General features: G+C 37.6%; 1 protein-coding gene and 1 pseudogene across 2 annotated transcripts in view; both read right to left on the bottom strand.

Annotated features, from left to right (window-relative positions):
• Positions 1-22,117, bottom strand: part of NRK (Nik related kinase) — a 167,036-nt gene that overhangs the window by 33,066 nt on the left and 111,853 nt on the right. For both annotated transcript variants that reach the window (XM_088794783.1, XM_019713865.3), the window contains exons 10-17: positions 21,388-21,466; positions 20,127-20,302; positions 18,512-18,575; positions 16,935-18,093; positions 15,303-15,410; positions 5,367-5,434; positions 3,382-3,476; positions 403-497 (exon numbers count right to left, since the gene is read on the bottom strand). In XM_088794783.1, the coding sequence (XP_088650909.1) occupies positions 403-497; positions 3,382-3,476; positions 5,367-5,434; positions 15,303-15,410; positions 16,935-18,093; positions 18,512-18,575; positions 20,127-20,302; positions 21,388-21,466 (1,844 nt within the window). The remainder of the gene's footprint in view (positions 1-402; positions 498-3,381; positions 3,477-5,366; positions 5,435-15,302; positions 15,411-16,934; positions 18,094-18,511; positions 18,576-20,126; positions 20,303-21,387; positions 21,467-22,117) is intronic.
• On the bottom strand, positions 12,661-14,576 carry LOC109435785 (sodium/hydrogen exchanger 9B2 pseudogene; annotated as a pseudogene).

The following is a 22,117-nucleotide window of genomic DNA, read 5'->3' as shown; positions in this document are numbered from 1 at the left end:
GGCCATTTTATTTTTCACTATTTTTAAAAATTGTTATGCATTGTCTCATCATCCAAGAAATTATATTAGACAAAAATGGAGCAGCTAGCCTCTACTCCTTAATTTGAGATTAGCTTTTTCAAGTAGCTTTTTATCACTCCTCTCTTGAATATGTTCTGACACACGAATATGAAAATAAAATGTTTTATGATCAATTAAATGTTTTTTTCCATTTCAAATTTAATTTTTAGATTTCATATTCTGTGTGCTCACATAGCAATGAAAATCTATCTGTGAAGGATTAATTTAAAATTAAACACTTTAACCCTCCCTTCAAGTAAAGATGAAAATATGTAAATCAAAAGACACTGAAAATGAAAAAGAACAGACATAAATGTGTTAAGAGTTAAACTAGAAACCTACATGGACGTCAAGCAGCAACTTCTGATCGATAGTAGAATAAGGCGGTGATGACTGGGACCTTCTCCCAATTATAGGACTCTCTTCCTCAGAAGATTCTGTGGAATGCCCAGAAAACATTAGTAACAGTGGTGATCACAGCTATTGCCTTCATTTTTATAGCGTGCCAGTTCTATCCCTTGGTACTTTTCTTGTAGACTCTTTCCATTCAAGAAATATCACCTGATAAATTCTCATGGGGCCAGAATCCTGGGTTCTATTTTCAGTGGTAATGACAGGCTCAAGGTTTGTACTGTCTGTAGAACTACACGACTTTTCTGTTTTCAATATTAAGGGTACACTTGCTAAGTATCTCTATTTGTGTAAGAAGGTACACAGTGAGATGGGTAGACCAATAGTTCTATTAAAAATATTTGCATCAAGAATAGGAAGGGTTGAGTGGTACCAGTGGCCTCCCATACTAACCAGAAGAAAAATAGCCCAACAATGTATTAGAAGATGATAGATTAGACAAAATTCTCAAGAGGAGAGTTGACTCTGCAATCTTAATCACACAATTTCCACTCGGGGATGGAGCCATAAGTATTTCAATACAGATGAAAAGTGAACAACTGAAAAGAGACAAAACTGAGCTCTTTTTATAAAACAGGAAACCTTTGTATAGGGGCATTGTGCAATAGAACTTTCTGCAGCAATATAAATGTTCTGTATCATTACTGTCCAATATAGTAGCAACTAGCCACGCATGACTATTAAGTAGTGTGCCTAAGGGTTGACTTCATAATTTTATTTAAATTTCATTTTAGTTTTAATTTTAATAGCCACACATGACTAGCTGCTACCACAATGCACAACTCAATTTTATAGTGTAAATACTTCCATTAAAAGTGCAAATTTATCTGGATGGGAAGTTTGGATTTTTGAAGTTAAGATTTGTGTTATAGCAAGTAACACCTGGCATTAAAATGCAGTGGGAATACTTAGGGTAAAATATTAGTAGATCTGGGTAAGTGTACTTAGAAAAAGCTTCACTAAGGTGACAGGTCCCTGTTCACTGTTGTTGTGTGCTTGGATTTTAAAAATAAATAGTACTATCCCTCTTTTATTTGTATAGCCTTGGTAGATATAGTCAAAGTATAGGGACTACAAACCCAGAATGCATGCATTTGGATACACTGCTATCATTTGAGACTATTACACTGCACACATCCTACAATTTGTGTCCACGTCTTCTGGCACTACTGTACATTTTAAATTAAATTTATTGGGGTGACAATGGTTAGTAAAATTAGGTAGGTTTCAAGTGTACATTTCTATAATACATCATCTATATATCACATTGTTTGTTCAACACCCAGAGTCAGTTCTCCTTCCATCACCATATATTCGATCCCCTTTACCCTCATCTACCAGCCCCCTTCCCCCTTACCCTCTGGTAACCACTAAACTATTGCCTGTACCTATGAGTTCTTGTTTTTCTTGTTCCTTTGTTGCTTTCAGTTTTATGTTCCACATATGAGTGAAGTCATGTGGTTCTGGACTTTTTCTGTCTGACTTGTACTTTTGCAGTTTCTTATCTTTCTGCAGGAAACCATTTTCTCTCAAATCTCTTGGTGTGTTATTAGGCTAAATAAGAAGTTTGGGTGAGTGTTTGAGATTTGGGGGCACATTTATGGTAAGGTGCTCTGATTTCCTGCATGATGAAGTATGCAATCTCATGGGAAACTTCAAATGCTCTATGTAGCACACATAACAAATAATAGAATTTTAGAACTGCAAAGATCTTTAGCTAATATCTACACAGATGCTATCCATCCCATGCTCCCTCTCACTGCTGTTCATGACTGCTTTGGGGCCTAATCCAGAATTTGCTTATTAAAAAAAAAAGCAATGTGAACAAACCTTAAATTTTTAGTTGTTTGCCCAGTATCAGAGAAATTGCCTTGGGTAAAATTCTTAAAGCGATTCTTCACACAGGCTTACCTTATTTCTCACAAGATAATATTTCTGCAGGAGGGGACACTACTATTTAAAAGAATTTTGCCATTATCTAAGTCTCCTAAGAAGAATGGGGCTTTTAACTTCAGGTCTGTAAATATGTGATTTTACACCTATACATCCTTTTTTATTAACACTTAAATAAAATTACTATTAATTATTAATTAACACTGTACTAATTGTTTACTAACTAATTGTTAATTAGTTTATATATAGTACACCTATATATTTTATCACTATCATTTTAATTAAATCTGTATGCTACATTTTTACAGAGACTTGGGGACTTTGCTATTTTATTCTTGCTTAACATACTTGAATTGTTTAAAAGTAGATAACATCAGATTTTATGATCCAATGCACAACTTTTGGTTTTGTTTATCCAATATTTCACAAATCTATAATTTAAACTCTCTCAAATATGTCACAAAGTAAAAAATTTGTTTGAAATTAATATCACAATTAGTTAAGCTATTTTCTACGATTTTATTAATTTTTCATGTATTTTGAGTAAAAACATCAATTTGCAACATTTAGAAATGTTTGTGAGATACTGTATATCTTTTATTTCAGGAGGTTAAATAACAAACTGATAAATAAAACACATGCTTACAAGTACTTCATCTAAAATTTCAACATTCTAAACACAGCCTATAAATTTTAGCCCATTGGAGCAGCTTCTCCCCCGTTCCTTCCCCATATTTTTCACACGTTATGGAATCTAAAGTTGACACACATCCCCACCTCCCTAGACACATTCCTAGCTACTATTCAACTAAAAGAAGAAACTTCAGAAAAATTATTTTCCATTTCTCATAGGTCACCAATGACCACTGAATTGCCAAATCCAGTGGCCTCCTGGTTTTAATCTTACTTGGCCTCCCTGACACTTTTGAATAATTCCTTGTTGAAATTTTTTCTTGACTTCTAATATAAATTGTGAAACATTAACTCCACGTTTTGACTATTTGTGCTTTTAATCACCTGATGTTGCTGAACAATTCTGAGGATTTTGCAAACTCCTTTGTCTGGGGTCAGTAGGCTTCTGAGCTTGTTCCAAATGAGACCGCTGAGGAACACTAATGAAAAGACAGAAAAGAATGTGTCATGTCCTAACATTCATGGACAACTCAACATCAAGGCCAACAAAAAGTTTTAAGTATATAGGTATATATCAAACTGAAAAAAAAGTAGAACTTAAGTAATATTTTCCAATTTCCATTTTCCCCATAGCTGCTATTTTATCTAGAACAAAGAAACAATTTCCAAAATATGAAAATATATTTCCATATAGTACCGTGTTTCCCTGAAAATAAGACCTAACTGCAAAATAAGCCCTAGCATGATTTTTCAGGATGACAGCCCCTGAACATAAGCCCTAATGCATCTTTTGGAGCAAAAATTAATATAAGACCTGGTCTTATTTTCGGGGAAACATGGTATAAGTTTCTTTCACATATCTTATTTATTTCTAAAAATTCTTATAAACTTTCTTTAATCTAATATTCAGACATTATTATTACCTGGATAACACAGCAGTAAACATAATTTTATAGCGATGTGAGGATTTCTACATGATAAAAAACTTAAGTAATTGTTATGTGAGATATTCCACTACTATTATCCTGATTTCAAATGCTTGGAAGCCATGTTTCTTTTTCTATTCCTGATATAGATACTTGGATGAACAGATAGATAGAACACTTTAGTTTTTACTATTCAAATTCAGGGACTATTTAGATTTTTTTTTTTTTATCAGTGCTGCTAAATTTTATAGTTGCTTTAGAATTTCTATGTAGGAAGGATGGTGGTTATTGACTTAGGCTTAGAACAGACAAGAGTCTTTACTACGACACAAAATTTCAGGGAAAGACTCAAGTTGCATTTAAATTAATTTTGTAAATTTAACCATATTTAAAGTTAACATATTTGCTAGTCATAAATTCAAAAATCCTTTGGTGACATGGTCAACTAATTCCTGTTTAATAGCAATATCATTTTTTATATATTGGGTTTTATTGAAGTCATACCCCATGATACCAAAAACAGATACACAAAACTAAACTGGTATCATCCCTTTGTGGTCAGAATGACCATGACAACTCATTCATTGAATTCAGGGAAAGAGGAAGTTTCCAATCTTGTTTTCAAATTTTCCAAAATTTCTAAACACCATTTAAATCTAAGGACATAAACATATGGACTTTTAAAATATATCACAGTAAGAATATGTATACTACATACTAACAACTCTAAGCCAGTTGGCCATACAGCCCAGTATCTTGAATATAGTAATTACTCAATAAATATTCACTAAATAACTGTGAATGAATATAGCCTACGTTCTATTCATTATTAATTGGGGCTGGGAGTATGATTTTCAAGGAAAATCTACATAAAATTCTAGCTTTTAAATATAACACATTGCATTCAACATCGAAAATATGAACCATAATCTCTGAAAATTACTGAAGATCACCAATATTACAGAGATAAATATAAAATGACTGGTATAAACTATCACTGATGTAATATTTAGATTTAGGTTTGATTTTCCCTATAGGTGATATCAGTCTTGCACATTCTGTGGCATTAGCTTCTGAGGTTAGGGATTATTTTTGTGTGTGTTTTATCATGTATTGCATGATAAAATGTGTAGGTGAAGTACATGATACACATGAAATCACACATCTTTTTATTGTAAATTACTATTTGAAAGCTGTTAAAGAATTCATTGTTTCTTTTATTAAATTGTGGATTTTACCATCTAATCATCAAACTAAATGACACTAAGATTGCACATGTTCGAATGTGAAAGATCTAGTTAATAATGGATTGTTGCAATTAAGGTTTTAAATATGGGCCATTGGTGACAATATTACACAGAATTTAGTGTCAAATAAATAAGCTTTAATTTTCCATGTGATAGTAAACTATGAGTAATTTGAATATAAAAATTAAAGAAATACCTTGAAGAGAACTTGACGTGGTGTGTACGATCCTGGTTGTAAGACACAGAAGTAGATCTTTCTTGGACCTCAAAGACACAATGTGATACTTCTATAGAATTCTCCATCATAAATCATTTTGAGTTATTAATATATGGTAAAATGCCTTTCTTCAGATAGAGATATTTTCTCAATAACACAACTTATAAAATCTGATTTTTATAAATACGAGGTCCGACAATTAAGTTCGAGAAGTCATCCTAGAAAAAGTGCTACATACCTCATTGCTGAATATCATTATGGTCACCTTTGAAGTACTCCCATTGGGAAGCTATGCACCGATGCCAGAGCCTAGTCCACCCTTCAAAGCAATTTTGGAACTCTCTTTCTGGAATGGCCATCAGAGCTGTTGTCCTATTACCCTTGATGTCCTGAATGTCATCAAAATGTCTTCCTTCAATAATCCTCTATCTTCGGGTAAAGAAGGAAGTCATTAAGGGCCAGATCAGGTGAGCAGGGAGTGTGTTCCAATACAGTTAATTGTTTACTGGCTAAAAAGTCCCTCACAAACATTGCTGTGTGAGCTGGTGCATTGTTGTAATGCAAGAGCCATGAATTGTTGGTGAAAAGTTCAGGTCATTTTCGTCTAACTTTTTCACGCAGCCTTTTCAGCACTTCCAAATAGCAAGCCTGCTTAACTGTTTGTCCAGTTGGTACAAATTCATAATGAATAATCCCTCAGATATCAAAAAAGGTTAGCAACATTGTTTTGACTCTTGATTTGGACTGATGGAACTTTTTTGGTCATGGAGAATTGGCTGACTTCCATTGTGCACTTTGACGCTTTGTTTCACGGTCATATTGACACACCCATGTTTCATCACCAGTGATAACATGGCCCAAAACATCGTCTTGTCTCTCCAAAAGGTCTTGGGAAACTTCGACTCTCCTTTACTTTTGTGCATAGGTGAGCTCCTTTGGGACCATTTTTGCGCACACCTTTCTCCTGCCAAGATTTTTAGTTAAGATTTTCCTAACTGATGCTCTATCAATGTTTACTTGTTTTGCTATGCTTCTCACAGTCAGCCGATGATTTTGGTGCTCGATTCGATGAATTTCTGCAATGTTTTCATCAGTTCTGCTCGTTACTGGTCGCCCTGACCTCTCTTCATCAGTGACGCATTCTCTCCCTTCAGAAAAATTTTTAATCCATCTGTACACTGCCGTTTTCTTCATGGCATTATCCCCATAAACTTGGACTAACGTGTCCCTGATTTCACTTCCACTCTTGCCAAGTTTAACAAGAAATTTGATGTTTGTTCGTTGCTCTAATTCAAGCTCAGATATTCTTACAATGGCACACAAAAACACACAACAACAATAATGAATGCCACTCAGCAAGACACCACCACACGTTGACACGAACACAGCTATGAGACACTGATATACCAAGGTTATGAAACCTTACAGGGCTGTGTGCACAGTGCTGCCAATATAAGTGCATGGTGGAAAGTTCGCAAACTTAATTGTCATACCTCATAGATCATATTTTCATAATAACTTATAACATTAGAACTGCTTAACCATAACTTCTAATGATATCCTTGAATTTTAATATAATAACAGATTCTGGAGAACATATAACCAAACACTCTAATTTTATTGAGGAATCTGTAACCCAGAGAGGGAAAATTACTTTCTAAAGAATTTTACATCAAGTCAAAGAATATCTATAAATGAGAATGTAGGGCTCCCAACTGCTAATTTAATGTTCTTTTTATGTTTTCATATTCTTTTTTATATCAAGTCCAAACGTCTCACTCAGAATTTAACTTCAAACTTCTCTTTCACTTACCCTTTCTAGCTAACTCTAGATTTTCAAAAGGTGTAATACATACATATACACATTATTAAAATCCCTCAAGAGTAAAAAATGTCCCATCTTTAAGAAAGTGTTTTTTCACTTTACAATTTGACAGTAATGTCACAGTGTTCCAATATTTTTTCAATTTTAAATGAATTAATTTGAATTTTATTAATTATTCATTCATGTAATACAGGAAAACACTTGAAAAAGAGCCCATACAATAGGTAAACTTCCTTCAGTGGGGCACATTTATTTTCTGATGTTAGTAGATAGGACCATGGAGTGTTGCCTTATCTCATTTAGTTTTATATCACTAGGTTACTGTTCAAAATAGTTTTTAGCTATCCAAAAAAATAGGTCATTCTGATTTTCAACAAGGCAGTGAGACTAGATTCTTTAGAAAAGAAAATTCAACGTGTGACAGTTTTTTAAAAATCTGGGATTTTCATGCTGATAATGTTACTCCATAGTTTCTAGAAACTATACTAACCTTACTATTTATTTTTCTATGTAGTGACTTACCAAGATTGTCTTTACACTCCAACAGACAGGTAAAAAATGAAAAATGTTGTCAATCATTCACATGATTTGCTAATGAGTATTTCCAAATATAACCAGATGTTTGGCAGTATGCAGGATAAGCATCTTACTGACTTTTTCCACTTTCGATTCAGATAGCTGGCATCATATTGACCCAGTCTAGGCCTCTTGGTTTATGAAGATGACCTCAGAAAGTTTATTGGCAGTAGTAAACCAGAGGCTAAAACTGCTTGGGATAGATGAATGCCCAAAATAAGAAAGGATAATATCTAATATGAATTTTTTGTATTTGGTCTGAAAATGGGGAGAAGAAAATAACTAGTATGAACAGCATATGCTAAGGCAAATGATGTATTCCAAACCAATCAAACACAGCTCATTATATTTCCTACTTAAGGTGCCATGCTTACCGTAATAACTATTATTTGAGAGTAAGAGTAAAATCATCATTTAATAAGGGAGAAATATTACCAATTGTAACTAAGTAATACAATCCAGCTTATGTTTCTTCTGCCAGTGGTTACTACTTACAAAACAATATTCTATTATTCTCTTCAGAAAACTGTTAGTATCACAAAAAATATACGCATTTAAAAAGGATAATTGTCCATGAAAGACATCATAGAAGACTACTATGAAGCATTTTGAAGTAAGCGATATAGCGATCTGGGGCCCTTGTGCTGACTAAGAACAATAATGAGATTCCTGACCCACTATCAGTAAGACAAGAACTATTTTTTTGAAATTTTTAATAAAATATAGCTAACATACAATACGATATTACATTTATATATTATTTAACATTTATGTACCTAAAGAAGTGATCACCATGATAAGTCCAGCAACCATCTGACGTCATACTATACTATCACAATATTATTGACTATATTATCAATGTTGTACATTACATCTCCATGATGTATTTGTTTTATACCTGGAAATACCTGGACCCCTTATTACCTTCACCTTTCCCTTCCATTTTTATTTTTTCAGTTACAGTTGACATTCAATATTATTTTATATTAATTTCAGGTGTACAGTATAGTGGTTAGATATCTATGTAATTTAAGAAATGATCCCCCTGACTAGTCTAGTACCCACCTTGCACTACACATAATTATTACCATATAATTGACTTTATTGCCTATAGTTTACATTACATCCCCATGACTATTTTGTAACTACCAATTTGTATTTCTTAATTCCTTCACCTTTTTCACCCTGCCCCCCAAACCACCTCCCATCTATCACCCTGATAAAACTAGTATCCATCTAACACCATACAATACTTATTACGATATTGTTGACTGTATTCCTTATGCTATACCCTACATCTCCATGACTACTGGGTAACAACCAATTTGTACTTATTAATCCCTTCCCCTTTTTCACCCACTCCAATCCCCTTCCTATCTTGCAAGTATCAAAATGTTCTCTGTATCTGAGTTTATTTCTATTTAGTTTGTTCATTTTGTTTTTTAGATTCCACTTATGAGAGAAATGATGACATTTGTCTTCCTCTGTCTGACTTACTACACTGAGCACAATGCCCTCTAGGTCCATCCATGTTGTTGCAGATGGCAAGATTTCATTCACTTATTATGGCTGAGTAATATTCCACTGTATATATGTACCACCTGTTCTTGATCCATTCATCCATTGATGGACACCCAGGTTGCCTTCATATTGTTGTTATTGTAAATAATGCTGCAATGAAAATATGGATGTACATATCCCATAGAAATACCACTTTACCCAGAAGTGGAAATATTGGGTCCTGTCTTGGTTTTATTACAACCTTTGTTTTAATGTCTATTTTGTATGGTATAAGTATTGCAAATCAGCTTTTTTTCCATTTCCATTTTAAATAAATATCTTTTTCCATCTGTTTACTTTCAGTCTGTGTGTCTTTCAATCTGAAGCAAGTCTCTTGTAGGCAGCATATGTATGGGTCTTGTTTTTTAATTCGTTCAGCCACCCTATGATTTTTGATGAGAGCATTTAATCAATTTACATTTAACATTATTGTTGATAGATATGTAGTTAATGCCATTTTATTATTCATATTTTTATTTTTTTTTTGTCTTAAATAAGTCCCTCTAAGATTCCTTGTAATAGTGGTTTGGTGGTGATGAATGCTTTAGCTTTTATTATCTGGGGAGCTCTTTATCTGTCCTTTGTTTCTAAATGATAGCTTTGCTGGGCAGAGTACTGTTGGTTGTAGGTCCTTGTTTTTCATCACATTGAATGTTTCCTGCCACTCTCTTGTGACCTGCATGTTTCTGTTGAGAAATCAGCTGACAGTCTTATGGGAGCTGCACTGTAGGTAACTAACTGCTTTTCTCCAGCTGCTTTTAAGATTCTCTCTTTGTATTTAATCTTTGGCATTTTAATTATGATGCGTGTTGGTGTGAGCTTTTTGGGTTTATTGTGTTTGGGACTCTGCACTTTCTGGGCTTGAATATCCATTTCTTTTGTCAGGTTAGGAAAGTTTTCCCTCATTATTTCTTCAAATATAGCTTATATAACTTTAACAATACCATTGACTATCATTATTTCTGACTGGTTCTTTTTCATGTTTTCTATCTCCATTTTAATTCCTTTTTCTCTCTTTTCCTTCTGATACACTAAGGATGGGAATGTTGGTACACTTGTCCCAGAGGCCCCTTAAACTGTCCTCATTTGTTTGGATTCTTTTTCTTTTTGCTTTTCTGATTGGGTGTTTTCTGTTACCTTATCTTCTACATCTCTGATTCCATCCTCTGCTTCATCTAATCTACTGTTGATTCCTTCTAATGTATTCTTCATTTCAGTTATTATATTCTTTGTTTCTGACTGTTTTTTATTAGTTTCAGGTGTACTAAGCAACATAATAGACTTTTTTACCCCTCATAAAGTGATAACTCCCCTCCTCCAAACTACTACCCCTCTGACATCTTATATAACTTTTACAATACTATCTTTATTTCTGACTGGTTCTTTTTTATGTTTTCTATCTCCATTTTTATGTTTCCTGTCTCTTTGTTGAAATTCTCCCTGAGATCACTGAGCACACTTAGAATCAGTGTTTTGAACTCTGCATCTGATAGATTGCTTGTCTCCATTTTGTTTAGTACTTTTTCTGGAGCTTTGCTTTGTTCTTTTATTTGGGACATTTTTCTTTGTCTTTCCATTTTGGCTGACTCCCTGTGTTTGTTTCTATGTATTAGGTAGGGCTTCTACGTCTCCCAGTCTTAGTAGAGTGGCCTTATGTAGTAGGTGTCCTGTGGGGCCCAGTGGCACAATCTCCCTGATCACCACAGTCAGGAGTTCCAGATGTATCCTTTGGGTGGGTTGTGTGTGCCCATGGGGTTGCTGTTTGCATGTCAGTGGGAGGGACTGACCGTCAGGTTGATTGGTTGTGAGGACTGGCTGTGACTACAGTGGAGTAGCTGTTGTGCAGGGGCTGACCCTACAGCACAGGATTCACTTTAGCACAGCTCTGGTGCCTGTCCAGTGTCCTGTTTTGGTGTGCCATCCTTGGAGGAAGTCAGGTGATGCTTGGCTGGTTCTAAAGCTGGCCATTGGACATGTCAGCCCTGGGGCCTCCTGAGAGAGGCCCTATCACAAGCCCAGTTCAGCCACAGCCTGTGCCCTGCCCAGGGTCACCTGGAATAAGCCACAAAGCAATCTTCAGATGGCCGCCATCTGCACTGTACTTGGAGGTGCCTCGAGAGGCCAAACTGTGAATCAAGGCTGGCTGTAGCTATTGTCAGGCTTAGGGCTACTCAGCCAGAAGTATAGGACATGCTGAAGCCAAATGCTGCTTGTTTGGGTTTGTGAACGTTTGAGAGAATTTAGGACAGTCTGTAGCATGAGTCAAGAAAGGCCATTTGTTTGGAAAAGCCACTGGAAGCAGCTTCGGTGTGCCAGACAGTTGGATGTTGCAGGGTCTCAGAATCACCAGGATGGGGCAAATAAATGGTGTTAGCTAGGCTGATGAAGACTCAGATATGGTGACTGCCTGCTTCTGCATGCCAGGTGAGGAAAGGGCTCAACAAAGAAACAATAGATTCTGCCAGACTGTCTGTCTGGGGGAAAGCTGACACTTGAGCCCTCACCCTGAAGCCAGACATATGTTACTCTCTGTACATCCCTGGCCTTTTTCAAGCTGCTGCCCCAGTGATGGTGCTGAGAGTGAGTGAGTCTGTCAGCGAGTAATTCCATGGATGGGCCATTTAAGAGAAGCACCTAGTCCTTCATTCACACTTGTCTTACTCAGCTATCACATCTGCTGGTTTTCATAGCCAGAAATTATGAGGCTTCTCTCCCAGGCACTGGAACCCTGGGCTTGGGAGCCTGGTGTGGGGCTTGGACCCCCTTACTTCTCTGCTGTTTATCTCCACAGCTGAGATATGCCTCCCAATTTTTAATTATCACACATGAGTGTGGGACCAGTGTGTACCATGTCTCCGTCCCTAGTACCAGTCTCGAGGTGGCTTCATCTGTATCTCCTTAGTTATAGTGCTTTGGGTTCAGCTAGATTTCAGGCAATTCTCAATGATGGCTGTTTTGTAGATTAGTTGTTTTTTTGATGTAGTCGTGAGAGTGTGCATGCACAGCATTTACTTACTCTGCCATCTTGACCAGAAATCCAGGCAAGAATGTTTTTTTTTGTTATTTACATCAATATTTAATAAGTGGATAAGTATGCTATTAACATGCAATGTGTTCTAATTGTATTCACATTTAATGACCTTAAAAGGTTTTTTTGTTGTTGTTTTAAGAAAAAAACTAAATCCAGATTCACATTTCATCAGTGAAAACACACAGGTTTGGAGAAATAACACCAGGCCAAGGCCTCAATAGTCACTGTAACATCCGCTGTGCTGACATTTTTTTTTTTTTTTGGGGGGGGGAGGGTGTGGAGGGTGCTGTTCAGCTTCAAGTTGTTGTTCTTTCAGTCTTAGTTGTGGAGGGCACAGCTCAGCTCCAGGTCCAGTTGCCATTTTCTAGTTGCAGGGGGCACAGCCCACCATCCCTTGCAGGAGTCGAACCGGCAACCTTGTGGTTGAGAGGACACACTCCAACCAATTGGGAGCTCAGCGGCAGCTCAGCTCAAGGTGCCATGTTCAATCATAGTTGCAGGGGGCACTGCCCACCATCCCTTGCGGGACTCGAGGAATTGAACTGGCAACCTTGTGGTTGAGAGCCCACTGGCCCATGTGGGAATCGAACCGGCAGCCTTTGGAGTTAGGAGCATGGAGCTCTAACCGCCTGAGCCACCGGGCTGGCCCTGTGCTGACAGTTTTTATGCTGAACATGCTAAGTAAGCACCAGCCTGTGCTACAACCTCTGAGCGACTGCTTTGGCATCCTCAACAATTGAGAGTTCACTCTAAACTTGTACAGAAGACTCTCCTTGAACTTCTTCATCTTTATTTTGATGTTCAGCTTTCTGGAGAAGCCTGGGGCCCAGCAAACCAATCAGGAGACTTCCAATGGGGGCTGTGATGAGAATGGCCAAAAATGCTACTGTCAACACATCCATTCCATATTCTTCTAACTGTTTCTCTCCATGAGATCTTGCTCTGTCCAAAGCCACAGATCCTATTGCAGCCTGCACTGTGGCCTTTGGAAGCCATGCAAAAGAAATAAATATATTTTCCTTTATGTTAAAACCAGCAAAACACACCATCAGAAATGTAGTCAAAATTCGTATCAATACTGCAATGCCCAGGGTGGCAACACTAAGGCCTACAGTTTCTGGTCTGAGAGATGCAATAGATACCTCTGCTACAATCAGTCCAAAAAGAAGAGGCTGAAAGATGTCCCAGGCAACTGAAATAATTTTTTCAACCTCTGTCTTTTTGCTGCTCCATCCCAGGCCTGCAAAGAAAGCCATGACCAATGTACACAGTCCTCCTGACCCAGGGAAACCAAAATACACACTGCTGAACACCGCTAGCACAGAGAGCCCCAAAACAAGGAATGCTCTCTTCCACACAAGTTTGTCCTGGTCACTGCTTGGAAAGTACTGAATAAAAACTCCAAGAAGAGATCCAGTTGCCACACCGGTTACCACCTCCAAAACTCCTCTGAGGACATTAAAAACTGTGGAGCCTGTGGAAAAGGCCATGCCCAATCATGTGTTGAAGCCAGTGATGGCCAGAATGTCATCAAAGCTGCCAGCAGCCATGAGTAAGGTCGGGACACCTTTTTCAACACCATAGCCTCCTCCCTGCAAAAGGAGCATGGAAGGCACCACAACAGCTGGAGAGACAGCACCTAAGACAAAACCCAGTATAAATGCCCACTGCCACGGTAAACCCATTAGGAAGTGGGCAAGAAGAGCAGATGTACAAGCCTCCACAAGACAAGGACCCACGGATAACCGTCCACAAACACCCTTCAGTTTCTTCAGAGCCTTTGAATCAAGCCCAAGGCCAGCACGAACCAATATGACAGACAGGGCTATGCTTCTCAAAGAGTCGGACCACTTGTGCCTGATCTGTACATTATCACTTATGACGGGGATATTTCTGAGGAGAAACCCAGCAAGGAGCATGCCAAGAAGAGGAGGCAGTGGAGGCAGTGTAGGTAACTTAATGAGCCCTAAAAGTTTACCTCCAATGATGGCACAATAGAAAAGGATTATAATTCCAAATAGGTTTCCTCCAGGAAGACATTCACTGCCGGTAATTGACCAAACTACAGCCCACAGAAGAACAACGATGGTAACTGTGTTTCTTGATATGTAGAAGCTGTGTGATTCACTCCTGCTGATGGTTCCAATTCTTCACCGTCAATTGTTTTATCTTGATTCCCCATGATTTATAATTATGATGGCTCGTGATCTCCGGCGCAGGCACTCGGCTCTGCCCAACGACTAAAAGATGGGTTAAAAGGTCTGCGGAGCAGGCTCCTCTAGATCTGGTGCCCTGGGCTTCCGGGGAGCGCATCACTACAGGCGGAACCCCTGGCTGCGATTATTGCAGTTCTCGGGGCCGCTGGGCGTGCTGCGGGTATCTGCGGCCCCGCCTTCTCCGCCCGCGCGCTGGGCGGCCCAGCAGAGGGAGAGCCGGCCCGCGACGCTGGAACCCACCCGGGGTGAGCGCGGGCTGGATCCCTCTCACGCCCTCCGTGGGGTTTGGGGTCAGACGGCGCCGGCCCCCAGGCAAGAATGTTTGAGTTCTTCAGCCATCCACCTAGTTATCTTTAGTGACCAAGTAACTTTTAGATGGCTAGATGTTAAAATGCTGTCTATGATGATACTGCTTTGTCCACACAGGACTGAAACTGTAACTTGAGCCTCACTAGTATCATGTGCCAAACAGCTATTAATTTAGACATGAGTACAAAAGCCAACGTCGATACCAGCACTGACTTGATTATTTCGTAAATCACAGATTAGATGAACCAGATCCTGTCATAAATTACATCATAGAACAGAGACAATCAATGAAAAAGGTATGTGCAGTTGAATATAAAGAGATCCTGAGACCAAAAAGTTTAAGAACCACTGTTTTAGGCACTTATTAATGTCACAGCAACACATACTGAAAAACGTACCTCATTTCCTTTAGGATTTGGGAAGTATGGCTGCAACGGTTCTATTTGGACTTCAGCCTGAATTGAATGAAATACTTCATCATTGTCTGACGATTCATCTTCTTTGTCCTTTTGAAAGAAAAGGAAAATAAATATTTCAATTGTTGTTAAAATGCAAATTATGGGAGCAACTCCATAATCCTGGTATATGAAGGAATAACTTTCAAATATTAAAATTGAATTAAAGCAGTAGTTTTTAATAGTTTTTGGTTCTGAATCTCTTTTAGAATTTGAGGAATGCTACAGATTCTCCATAGAAAACTTTATACAGACACACTTGTCCACATATATTTTCAGGGGGATCATTGACCACTTGCAACTCATCTATTAGACCCAGGTTAAGAATCTCTGGTTTGAAGCTTAACTCGTAACCCCAAACTGCACATTTACTATGCAGTTGTAACTACAAAGTTTGGTCCTCTTGTGCAATGGAAGATCTGTAATACAGTGGTGCAAGTATTTCTCCATAATTGAGCCCTGGGAGCTTACAAAAGTTTGTTTTCCCATTTAAGCCAATCAGTATTTTTCTTCTACTCCAAGAGAGTAATGAAAACATGTTTTCTTTGTCTCTGGTGAGTTGAAGCACTCATATATGTCTCTAAACTCTAATACATTTTCAGGTATTTCAAAAGACCTATGAGACTTTTACTATAGTATCAGTAACTTACTTTTCCTTTAAAAGTGGCACATAAAGATAGGAATGCTTGTATAAGATCCTGTGGTCATTATTAGTAACTATTAGATCCGGAGATTAGTGACTGTTATTTATTGATTTTTTCTTCGATTTCAGAGTGGCTTTTCACATATACAATATATTTAAAACATTAAATGACAATAAGTATGTGCATGCTACTAATACTATGAGTTTTGAAGGGATGCATAAAGGTCTTTTTCACAAATGCAAAACCCATTAGATCTAGTTGTTACTAGAGCCCATTGAGAATAGTCATTAGCATTTTAAATGCCCTAATTACAGGCAAATATCACCATTCTAGACCCATACCGCCCCTTTTCTATCTGGTCTCTTTCTTTCCCTATATCCCACATTTTAGGGGACAAGACATACACTTCCCATTTTAAGCCTTTCTTCTCTTGATGCCTTTACATTTTCTCATACAAGATATGTCAGGGAAATAGCATTTGTTCAATTGGATCAATAGACATACACTAAAAGACTTAGAGGTTAGAGGAATGAAACCAAGTTTGTTTCTGTCTTTACTTTTAATAAGTTACATCGGAAATTTTGAACTTTGAAAGTAATTTTTAAAGATCCAAATAGTTATTTTAAATATGCACATGGTGTCCCTTTATTCATTAAGGAAATAATAGGTAGAAAACTAATAATTAAAGGTGTATTTCCACAGAGATATTAAGCAACTACTGTACCATTCAAGCAAAATTTTCTTTCTCAAACTTAGTCACAATTATCTGGAAATTTCAGGATAATTTACCTGAAGCACAAATTATTTAGTTAATTTTCTCTGGGACGCAAGGAACATTTATTTCATTTGGTTTTACAGAGGGAAAACGTAAGTATGAACTAGCACATTTTCTCTACGAATTTGATTCAGTGAAAATATCAGAATCTCTTACATTTGCAACTTGTTTCAAGTCTTCCTCATGTTGATTAAAGATATCCTCCCATCTGTGTTGGCGTCTTCGCCTGTGGGCTTCTAAATCTGAGAGCTCAAACTCTTCAGGTCTCCGTGATAACTTTGCCCGAAACCTCTTCGGTGATAGTCTTTTTGCCAGTGCCTGCCTTAGACTACAAACCTTTGATTTTTTCTTCTGAGCTTGTTCTGGTTGAGAGTAAAACATGTTTGATGACAGGTTTTCCATCAGGGTTTGCAGTGGACCAAGTGGCTTTGAGTTATGTGAGTTTGGTGCTCGAAGTAAGTCTCTTGATAGCCCCTCTATCAGTGCTTGAACTGAGTCAACTGCCTGTGGGGGCTCTAGTGCGCAGGCCTGTGCCTGGGGTGACCCTTTGGTTTGCCCCTCTACTGGAATGAGTACCTGAGTATCTAAATGTAGTGGCAACAGCACATGGTGGTTCTGTGACAGTAGGGGCAGGAACACCTGCGCATGTACTCGTAATGACTCAGGTTCCTCTGCCTCAGTCTCTGCCTGTGTGGGCTCAACAGCCTGTTCCTGTATGTCTGGCTGTTCAGGTACTGGGTTCTGCTCCAGATGCTGTTCAGGTACCTGGTTCTGCCACTGCTGTTGTTCAGGGGCCTGGCCTTGCCTTTGTTGTTCAGGTACCTGATCTTGCCCCTGAAATTCCTCTGGTACCTGGTCCAGATCCTGAGGCTCTTCTGATGCCTGGGCCTGAGCCTGCTGCTTTTTGGGTACCTGGGCCTGTAGCTGTAGAGGCCTCAGTGCCTTAACCTGAGCCTGTAGTGGCATGAGCATCCAGGCTGCCCTCCGTAGTCGTGGAGGTGCCTTAATCGTCATCTGTAGGGGCCTAGACGTCTTAGCCTTAACCTGAGCCTGTAGTGGCATGAACACCCGAGCTGCCCCTTGTAATCGCTGAGATGCCTGGGTTTGCCCTTTTAGACACCTAGGTGCGTTGTCCTGAGCCTGTAGTGGCATGAACACCCTGGCTGCTCCCTGTAGATGCTGAAGTGCCTGGATCTGTGGCTCTTCTCGATCAGGTAACCACCTTGGCTGAGAGGGTTCTCCATGTAGGACTCTAAGTGGTCGACATCTACTGCTAGTTGGCAGTCTCAGAAGCTCATGAGTACAAGAAGGTCCTCTAGAAATAAAGATACAGATGGTTGCCATACAGTTAGAATTGTCAGTGGAGTGAAGCCTTTCAGGGGAAATGCTTTTATTTTAAAAAATGGGTATTTTCTGCTATGAAGATATTTTCAGTAAATCTTTCTTGAAATATTCCTATAATGTCTAAAATCTTATTTGCATTACTAATATATTCACTACTAATGGTCTAATAATAGACTTGATTATTCAATTGCCAGAAATTAAGGAATCTTTTAATAGTAATAAAAATGTTTCCCTCAACATTTCCACTCAACTATCTTTTGAAAGTAGAGAGCTGTTATTTGTTGATGAGAAAGGATTAAGTTTTTCTGAGTCCAGTGCAACAGTGTGGAAACTGACTGTCTTACAGGAATTGCTAACATCAAACTCTATTTGTAATTTGTCTAACGCACCTGAATCTTCTCATGGTGTACTGCTCCTTAATAGCTTCTTCTCTTTCAAACATCAGAGGCATTCCTTTATATGAAAGAAAAAATAATGCGTAACCATCAGCATATATTAATTTAATCCGGCTTATCCAATTTCCAACCTTTATTGCACAGGATGTTGGGTGAATTTACACAGACAAGAAGTAACCTTTCATATAATACGTGGTTGGTACCGTAGACAATATCCTAGTTCCTAGGTCCATTTTTGCAGCTCAGTGCAGCTATTTAATACAGACTAACTTCTCTGAGCATAGGAAAGAAAATTTAGCGATCTGATTGCTACAATTCTAAATAGAAAGAATTGAGAAAGGCAAAGGGAGAAAGGGACAAGAGAAACTCAAGATGGTTGGTGAGCACAGCTTATAGGTGTGTGCTCTAGATGTAAAGATTTTATGGCTTGGGCCCACACCTATCTTTGGTCCTTTCAATGAGAAGGTAAAAAAATCTAAATTCTGGGTTTTACAGGTAGCACACTGAAAATGTTCAGCTTCTTTCCTGTCAGCTGTTCAGTACTGTAATATAAACACAAACAAAATAGTACTCTTTTGAATTCCGTATATTAAAGTGTTTAGGGCAACTATATTTATGTCTTCCATGTAATCTCCATATAAACGTGACTTCTTGTAGGTAACATTCTGGAAAACTTGCAACTCTGGAAATTAGCAAATTCTCAAGTAGATGAAGGATCTTTCTGTACCCATTTGAAACTGGCTGGTTTTTGTGATGTTCATCCAAGGAATTCTCTGCCATGGCTAAATAAACTAATTCCTGCTGCTTCTGACTCCAAAATAGGATACATATCGTTCCACAGATTGAAGAAGCTCCACTGCAATCAATCCTGTAGCTAATCTGAGAATGCCTGCTATCTTTTCCAGATTCCCCCTTTTCCATTCCATCACCACTCTCAACCCTGTCTATGGTGCCCCAAATTGAATGTGAAATATGCCATACAACCTATAAGGTAGAATGGCATAAGGTAGAAACAACCTCCTATGCAATTTCCTTTGGATTTGATGAAAACCCATTCTGTCATTTTGGCATTAATATATAGAAGCTTACTTTTATTTGTATAAATTAATTCATTTAATTATATCTTATAGTTAGAGATTAATACATAAAACAAACTTTGTATGGTGCATAGACTTCAAAATTAAAAGTCAATAAATGGTTAATCACAAATCCGTTTATCTCTTTGGAGTTAATTAAAATGTCAGCCAAAAAAGAACAGGAAGATACAGACTTTGTTATCTTTTTATTTTATTTCTTTAGTTAGGAGTTTATTTTTTAAATAAAATTGGCACATCAAAGAATTCTTCTTGAGGCTTTGGAGGTCTTTGTAAATATGAATACTTGCCACTGTAACTGGCAACAATTTATAATCTTATATACATAAAGATGATCAGGTGAGGGGTAATGAATTAAGTGCACGTGATATATTAGTGGAAACACTAAGTATCAAGGGCTTCAGAATTTTACTTTCAACCTATTTTTTTTTAAATTTATTTTTCCTGAAAAAGCGAATAAATTCCATTCTTATCTGAATATTCGTTCCAGCAAACCAAAAGTTCATGTATTCTACCTTTTTTCTGTCTCTTTTTAATGATTCCAGTAAGATGCTTCTTTAGTGACTCAACAACATGTCCTTCATTTTTTATATTCCTAACAAATGGGTGATGAAGCATGTTTGCAGAAGTAGGACGAAATAGGAAATTTTTTATCATGCACTTTTCCATGAAATTGTGGAACTTGCGGGACCTAAAAGAAATGAGTCAAAGAAATTAAAGAGCATTCTCAGACCTACCCCACCTCCGCCCACCCCTACCCACATGCCACTCTGAAAGTCATGTTTTTGGAGAGAGTTGCCTCTAGTTATAGGTGTCTTTTCAATTGACGAATATCCTGCAGCTCGACAACATACATTGTACAGCAATGCTATTCAAACATCAGAGGAGATAAGTAATTGGCTTTTTTTTTTTTTACCCAAATAATAGTAGAGACTTCAATGAGTTCAGAAGTATGTACATGATGGGATGGCAATTAAGTAGTAAATATGATATATGTAGACCATGAAACTAGATTGGTCAGCCCATAGCAGTCACACATTGAGGCCTGCGTGACACATTGAGCAGTCACACATTGATTAAACGCACTTTGAACTACAGAGGTATAGATATAATGATCCAAAAAAGGGTGTTATTGGACCTAACTAATCTTATAAAATAACCCATGAAAACAGATGTGACCAGAAAGACTGAATCTGTGGGAAGGGTTACATTGAATCACAAGCAAGAATGTCAGCAATCAAATCATAGTCACCACTCCTACCAGGGCAAGCAGTAAATGCTAAGAATAAGCAAGAACATCAAGTACTAGATCAAAAAGCTTCATTGAGAAGGATTCCCAAGCTTAGTTGACCTGTAGCACCCTGGGAGAACAAGTCCTCTTTTCCAGTTCTGTCTATGGATGTTTAGTTTAATGGGTCAAATAACTGGCTTATCTATCACAATCACTGACTGCCTACCTAGGTACAGTGAAAAATGTTACAGATCATTTCCATTGGTCCATCTCACCACTGGAGAAAAACTGAACATGCCATTAATGCCAGGGCAGTAGTGTCATCATAACATATTCGTACTCTAGAGGGTATTACTTATTCTAGTCGGCTAGCTAGCACTTAATGAAAACTAGTCATTTAAACCCAATGCTTAAGGTATTGGTTATTTAGGAAATATTGCCCAACAAGGATGTTGAAACAGGACTGACCAAATGAAAGAAAACTTATTTGTTACATAAAAAAAGCCATGTTAATGTGTTTGGGATATTAAGTCATTTGTCTTTACCATCCACTGGATTTGACTTTGGGAGCAGATTCCCGCAAAATAACGAAGAGGGCTTCCAAGGGCTGAAGGTTACACAGTGCTGCAAAAGAAAATAGGTAAATTTAGAATGAATGAGAAGTGTAATCACAGAGAACACTCCTCATTCCAAAGGATTCTCAGTGTTCTTTCACATACTGTGTTGAATAGACACTAAGGAACAGAAAAAAAAAAAGTAGTTACAGGAAAAGCTTATCTCAATGCAAATGGCCATTTATAAAAGATCCTAAAGTTTCACTATTGCCAGTTGTGACACATCAATAATAAATTACACTAGATAAAATTTTTGAAATGTGTGATTGATTATTTATATCTAGAGAAGTAAACCAAAAGTGGAGACTAGCACTTTTCTGTGTTTTTGTATTGTAGGTATCTATAGCTGTAAAAATAGAATAGGTAATTATAGACTGGAAAAGTCAATCAGATTAGTATCTAAGCAAAACAAGGTATAAAAATAATTTAGTATTCTAAAAAGATGAGAAGAATCTCTTTTTGAAGCTGACATTCCTAGGAAAAGAGGTAGATATAGTAAAACTGTTAAGGACATATCCTCTAGGCTAAGAAACCTGGGTTCAAATCAGAGCTCTGCCTATGTGACCTATGTAAACCTGTCTGTGCCCCGCTTTCATCATAAACAAAATAAAACAAACAAAACAAAAAACAAACACATAAAAACAAAAACGCAATGGGAAAT

This window comes from Rhinolophus sinicus, chromosome 18 (assembly GCF_057876585.1).
Source record: "Rhinolophus sinicus isolate RSI-liver-muscle chromosome 18, RSI-T2T, whole genome shotgun sequence".
Taxonomy (NCBI): domain Eukaryota; kingdom Metazoa; phylum Chordata; class Mammalia; order Chiroptera; family Rhinolophidae; genus Rhinolophus; species Rhinolophus sinicus.
Note: the sequence above shows the minus strand (reverse complement) of the source record. Positions and strands in the feature narration are given on the sequence as shown.